The sequence below is a fragment of the Myxocyprinus asiaticus genome, chromosome 9, assembly GCF_019703515.2.
Source record: "Myxocyprinus asiaticus isolate MX2 ecotype Aquarium Trade chromosome 9, UBuf_Myxa_2, whole genome shotgun sequence".
NCBI lineage: Eukaryota > Metazoa > Chordata > Actinopteri > Cypriniformes > Catostomidae > Myxocyprinus > Myxocyprinus asiaticus.
Window position 1 is genome coordinate 33,696,233 of NC_059352.1, and position 6,953 is coordinate 33,703,185.

The following is a 6,953-nucleotide window of genomic DNA, read 5'->3' on the forward strand; positions in this document are numbered from 1 at the left end:
CCTCATCACTGACCCTCAACACTGGAGCCCTGCAGGGCTGTGTTCTCAGCCCACTCCTGTATACCCTGTACACACATGACTCTGTGGCATCACATAGCTCCAATGCCATCATTACGTTTGCTGATGATACGACGGTGGTAGGTCTGATCACTGACAATGATGAAACAGCCTACAGAGAGGAGATGCACACTCTGGTGTCAGGAGCACAACCTCTCCCTCAATGTCAGTAAGACAAAGGAGCTTGTGGTGGACTTCAGGAGAAGAGACAGAGAACACAGTCCCATCACCATCAATGGAGCACCAGTGGAGAGAGTCAGCAGCTTCAAGTTCCTGGGTGTACACATCACTGAGGAACTCGCATGGTCCATCCACACTGAAGCCGTTGCGAAGAAGGCTCATCAGCGCCTCTTCTTCCTGAGATGGCTGAGGAAGTTTGGAATGAACTGCCACATCCTCACCTGGTTCTACACCTGCACTGTAGAGAGCATCCTGACTGGCTGCATCTCCGCCTGGTACGGCAATAGCACCGCCCACAACCACAAAGCACTGCAAAGGGTGGTGCGAACTGCCAGACACATCATCAGAGGTGAGCTTCCCTCCCTCCAGGACATATATACCAGGTGGTGTGTGAAAAATGCTCGGAGGATCATCAGAGACTCCAGCCACCCGGGCCATGGGCTGTTCTCACTGCTACCATCAGGCAGGCGGTATTGCAGCATCAGGACCCGCACCAGCCGACTTCATGATAGCTTCTTCCCCCAAGCAATCAGACTTTTGAACTCTTGATCTCCCACGATCAAAATACATCAGCACTGCACTTTATTACTCTTACTCTTATATCTCACACTGGACTGTCATAAATTATATTATTATTATATTATATTCTCTCTTAACAACACACTGGCAACTTACTATCAACCGACAGCCTGAATGTCAATACAGTACAATACAACCTACTGTACATTTTATATATACTATATATACTTTTTTATTGTATAATGTGTATTCTATATTGTGTGTATTGTATACTGTACATTGTGTGTTATTATTTGTATATTGTGTTATGTGTAATTATGTGTATTTTAGATTTTAAATTGTGTTGTAAATCTGATGTTTATTGTAAATTGGTATATGTCTCATCACTGTCACGACTACTATGTTGCTCAGAACTGCACCCAAGAATTTCACACACTATTGCACTTGTGTATATGGTTGTGTGACAATAAAAGTGATTTGATTTGATTTTGATTTGATTTGATTAAGAAGTGGAAAATTTGGGGATCTCTTGATACCAAGCCAAGGTCAGGTAGACCAAGAAAGATTTCAGCCACAACTGCCAGAAGAATTGTTTGGGATACAAAGTAAAACACACAGGTAATCTCAGGAGAAATACAGGCTGCTCTGGAAAAAGATGGTGTGGTTGTTTCAAGGAGCACAATATGACGATACTTGAACAAAAATGAGCTGCATGGTCGAGTTGCCAGAAAGAAGCCAAAAAAAGCCCGGTTACAGTATGCCCGACAACACCTTGACATGCCTCACAGCTTCTGGCACACTGTAATTTGGAGTGGCAAGACCAAAATAGAGCTTTATGGTCACAACCATAAGCGCTATGTTTGGAGAGGGGTCAACAAGGCCTATACTGAAAAGAATACCATCCCCACTGTGAAGCATTGGCGGTGGCTCACTGATGTTTTGGGGATGTGTGAGCTCTAAAGGCACGGGGAGTCTTGTGAAAATTGATGGCAAGATGAATGCAGCATGTTATCAGAAAATACTGGCAGTCAATTTGCATTCTTCTGCACGAAAGCTACGCATGGGACGCTCTTGGACTTTCCAGCATGACAATGACCCTAAGCACAAGGCCAAGTTGACCCTCCAGTGGTTACAGCAGAAAAAGGTGAAGGTTCTGGAGTGACCATCACAGTCTCCTGACCTTAATATCATCGAGCCACTCTGGGGACATCTCAAATGTGTGGTTCATGCAAGACGACCAAAGACTTTGTATGACCTGGAAGCATTTTGCCAAGACGAATGGGCAGCTATACCACCTGCAAGAATTTGGGGCCTCATAGACAACTATTACAAAAGACTGCACGCTGTCATTGATGCTAAAGGGGGCAATACACAGTATTAAGAACTAAGGGTATGCAGACTTTTGAACAGGAGTCATTTAATTTTTTTCTTTGTTGCTTTCTGTTATAACCTACAGTTGAATATGAATCCCATAAGAAATAAAAGAAAAGTGTTTTGCCTGCTCACTCATGTTTTCTTTAAAAATGGTACATATATTACCAATTCTCCAAGGGTATGCAAACCTTTGAGCACAACTGTATATTTGTTTAATGATAAATAAGCATTATTTATCACCATTTTGCCAGAGCCATTAGGTGGTTTCCCATAAGGAGAATTCCCATACAATTCTCTCCCATTGCTACATTCTGTTCAACAGTATTGCATTTATCCATTCTGTGTTCAAATAATTTATATTGTTTAATTCAGTACTTTCCTTTTTGGTTATTAGTTTATTATCCTTTAGCAGTGCATATTCATTATTAGCATTATTAATCGTTGTGGTATTTACTCTTGCATATCTATTGTATTTTTTGTTGTTTTTTTTGCTCCCAATTTGGAATGCCCAATTCCCAATGTGCTTTTTTAAGTCCTCGTGGTCACGTAGTGATTCGCCACAGTCCGGGTGGCGGAGGACGAATCCCAGTTGCCTCTGCGTCTGGGACCATCAACCCGCGCATCTTATCACGTGGCTTGTTGAACGCATTGCCACGGAGACATAGCGCGTGTGGAGGCTTCACGCCATCCACCGCGGCAACCACGCTCAACTCACTACGCGCCCCACCGAGAACGAACCACATTATAGCGACCACGAGGAGTTTATCCCATGTGACTCTACCCTCCCTAGCAACCGGGCCAATTTGGTTGCTTAGGAGACCTGGCTGGATTGCATATCTATTGTTAATAAATTTCATTAATTTTATTACAACTGTCTTCATTGTGTTGATGATCAAAGACTCTACTAGTTGTCCAGACTCTCACAAATCCTTCAGATAAATCAGCTGGCCAACTCCCTCTAGTTTACATTAATTCTAAATTATCGAACAGCTCTTTTGGGAATGTTCTTAAATTGTTAAGATAGTATTCTTAACAGGTGCCCCATATTGCAAAGGGGGAGGGATCATCTGATACACTCATAACCACACCTTAAGTGACACGTGATCAATGTCATCGGTGAACTGAGTAGAAATAACTACATGTCCATACCCCACTCTTCCAGATCCACGGTTCGTTTCTCCACCTCATCCACATTTTCCGCTGTTGTTTGCAGAGATTTTGATGCCTCGTTAAGTTTTTGGTTGATTTCTTCTTTGAAATCTGTCAGGTCCTTCCTCTAAATTTTTGAGGGAAATCATTTAGTTCACCTTTGGAATCAGATCGTAGGCCCAACAGCTCACTGTGAATTGCATGCATACAGTCCTAAATCGCTGTGTTAATTTCAGAGGAAAGCGGGGACACGCTAGTATCGCCACCTTGATCTCCGTCATTTTTCTGGCCTCGTCGATCGCTCTCTTCTTCATTTTTCCCCTCTTTTTCTAGTCTTGTACCCAATTTCCTCATCTTCTTGTGTCTATCTCCCTCTGCCATCTTAATTATAATGATTTAATCTTATCAGAGTTATTTCAGTTGAGGGAAAATATCACAGACTGGGAGAGCTTCTCTCACACTGCCATCGGCTGCGTGGCCAGACCGGAAATCCAAAAGCTGAATTTCAACTGTTGTCCCCAAGCGGAGGTTACTATAATACGTAAAGAAGGCATTGCTTTAAGAAATGTGCATTGTCTAAAAAGACATTCCTACATTTATCTATAAAGAAAAAAAGAATAGAAGTTTGCACATAAACAGTTATGTTAAATACTCATACCCTTGTATACACACTGTAACCTTTATCTCTTTATTTTTCTCTGCTTTTGTGTCTGCATCATTCTCTAATTCTACATCTCTTTTTTTCTTTTAGAAAAGAGTCATGCTAAGGAGCAGAAAGATCACAAAGTGCGTAAAGACCAGAGGGCAGACAGTAAGCTCCAACCACCCTGCATATGTTGACAGTTATTGTTAATTGACACCCTGACCTGAAATAGTGGTGTGTGTAGAAAAAAAAAAAAAACACTTGAGGTGCTTGGATTGGTATGTTGGTTTTTATGTTTTACAGAGTTAATCCCAGAGTGTTCTGAAAATGAATGTAGATTTAACTAATTTTTCACAGGATCAATCTCTTAAGAGACATGATTATAACATGATTTTTTTTTACCCCAGGAACCACCCTAAAGAATTGAGTCCTGCTTTCTCCAAAAGCATGGAGAACTTCTAGACCTCAGACCTAAAACTGTAGAGATACGTGAAATATATATGTGAAAACGTTTAATTTCACCCTATTTAAAGGAATACAGTTGCAATCAAAATTATTCAACTCCCCTGACCAGCAATACATTGTGGTGATGTGAATTAAAACACATCAACTACAAGTCAGTAAACAGTCAAAGTGTGATTTTGAGAACAAAGAGTTCAGTTTTCCCAAAATTTAAAATAAAAAATGACTAATTCTCTCCACAAATGTCATGTCAAAAATATTCAACCCCCAAAGTCAATCATTTGTGGAGCATCCTTTATGCTTAATAACAGCAAATAAATGTTTCAGGTAAGTGTTCTCAGGCTTCGGACACCTCTCTATTAGAATTATTACACATTTCTCTTGAGCAAAAGCTTCCAGCTCATTGACATTCTTTGGTTTCTGTGCTGCCACTGCTTCCTTGAATTCCAACAAAGGTTTGCAATGGGATTTCAATGATTGACTGAAAGGGCCATTTAAGGACATTCCACGACCTATTCCTGAACCAGATTTTGGAAAACTTGGATGTATCCTTAGTGTTATTGTCTTGCTGGAAATTCCAGTGATCACCGAGCTTCAATTTACACACTGAAGGCATCATATTTTTCATGCCAAAATGGCCTGATACCTGAAAGAATCCATGGTGTCAGTCACATAGTCAGGATAGCCATTTCCTGCAGCGCAAAACACCCCCATAACAGGACTGACCTACCTCCATGCTTGACTGTGGGGATGGTGTCGTTCTTGTCATCACCTTGTCATCTTACTCCAGACGTACTGCTGACCCATGGGTCTAAAACTCATTTTCAGTTTAGTGTCATACATCTATAAATCCTTCTTCCAGGACTCCACAGATCTTTCCTAACTACTTCTTGAGTACTCAAGTCAACATTTCAATTGGTGAAGTTTTGCTTGCCACCTCAAGCAGGTTGCTGTTGTGCCATATTTTAAAAATGTATGAATGGTGCTGCCAACTTTGTCTATTGGAAATTGAAGTGCCTTGGAAATGTACCTTTAGCCATGACCTTTCTTGTGTAATGAAATAATCTCCTCTATTAGCTTTTGAGACAGCTTATTTTTAATTGCATTTTTTCATAGAAATATATTTTTGCTTACAACACTAAACTTACATTTTAAAACTTAAATAAGTGTCATTGCAGATTGATGACTTAATTTTGTTTTAAAACAATTACTTGTGTAGCCTTACATATTTAAGAAACGGCTACATGCAATAGGGGTTGAATAATTATGACATGGCAGTATTTTGACAAAATCCTGCTATTTAGAAATATTAGGTTATGTATGCACACTATGACTTTGAATGTGTCACTCAACTGATATAGATATAAAGTTTAAAAATTCTGGGTCATCAGAAAAGCTTACCTTTGTAAATCCTTTTTTTGGGGGGGGGGGCTGCTGAATAATTGCAACTGTAGTTCACCTTAAAATAATTTACAAATAACCCTCATGTTGTTCCAAACTAGCATGACTTTCTTAATTATGCGGTATAAAAATGGAGATGTTTTAATAAATGTCCCGGTCTGTTTTTCTGTACAAGGGCAATTGATAGGTACTCACTTTAAAACTTAAAAAAAGGCCACAAAAGTATCATAAAATTAGTCCAGGTGATTTTTATTTTATTTTTCAGTGGAAATCTTGACCTGTTCTCGTGGGAACGTGTGCCACTGTAAACAAGCTTCTCTCATTCACTCATGAATGGATGTCAAGATTTTAACTGATAATTGATTGTCTTATTTGAGTCATCATTACCTTAATTGTCTGTTTCTACTTTATCTGGATTGGACTAATCATCACTTTCCTGTCAAAAAAACACTATGGTTTCAACTGCATCAGAACGAGTCACTGAATTTTTCCCAATACTTAGCTTCTCAGTAGCTACTGGCTGTCACTATAGTATGTTTGTTTAATATGAGTACAGAGACATTTAAATGTGCTGTAAGCGATTTTTGCCATTCTAGAATTTCAACAAGTTGAGCTGTTGGATTAGCCACCCCCCACCCCCCATCAAAAACAACAGCAGCAAAATAGCGCCCTCATGAGCAACATGGCATAAAAATGGCATTATGCCTCAATATTTTGCTGCAACTACAATACTATGACAACGTGGAAAACGATTGACAGGTAAAAAGTGTCATTGTCCATCGACAATTTTATGTTTGCTGTTTACAGAGTCTAGAGCTGTCAGAGACTGGTGAGATATCTCAGGACACTTATTTCATTAATATCTAGTAGTACAATTTATTGAATACCTTTCCATAAAAAAATTGCTTACAGCACTTTTAAATACCTGAAACAGAGGGGTTTGCTAAAGCATTAATAAAACGATCAAATTTTTCATTCCCTTCAAGAGGGATACATTAGTTATTGCTGAATGCTTTATAGTTCCTCTTTCTCTTATTCCAGATCAATCTGCAAGTTTATCAGCTCTGGAAAACTTTGTTAAAAGAAGTGACCTTCTCAAATGTGAGATACATCAATTTTGTATAGTTTAGGTTGCCTAATGTATCCACATGTTCATCTTCACCATCGT

General features: G+C 39.6%; 1 protein-coding gene across 3 annotated transcripts in view; it reads left to right on the forward strand.

Annotated features, from left to right (window-relative positions):
* The window catches only part of LOC127445747 (E3 ubiquitin/ISG15 ligase TRIM25-like), a 55,210-nt gene that overhangs the window by 44,521 nt on the left and 3,736 nt on the right, over positions 1-6,953 (forward strand). For 2 of the 3 annotated variants that reach the window (XM_051706014.1, XM_051706015.1), the window contains 2 exons: positions 4,031-4,090; positions 6,827-6,886. In XM_051706014.1, coding sequence (XP_051561974.1) covers positions 4,031-4,090; positions 6,827-6,886 — 120 coding nt within the window. The remainder of the gene's footprint in view (positions 1-4,030; positions 4,091-6,826; positions 6,887-6,953) is intronic. The other variant, XM_051706016.1, reaches the window with a different exon arrangement.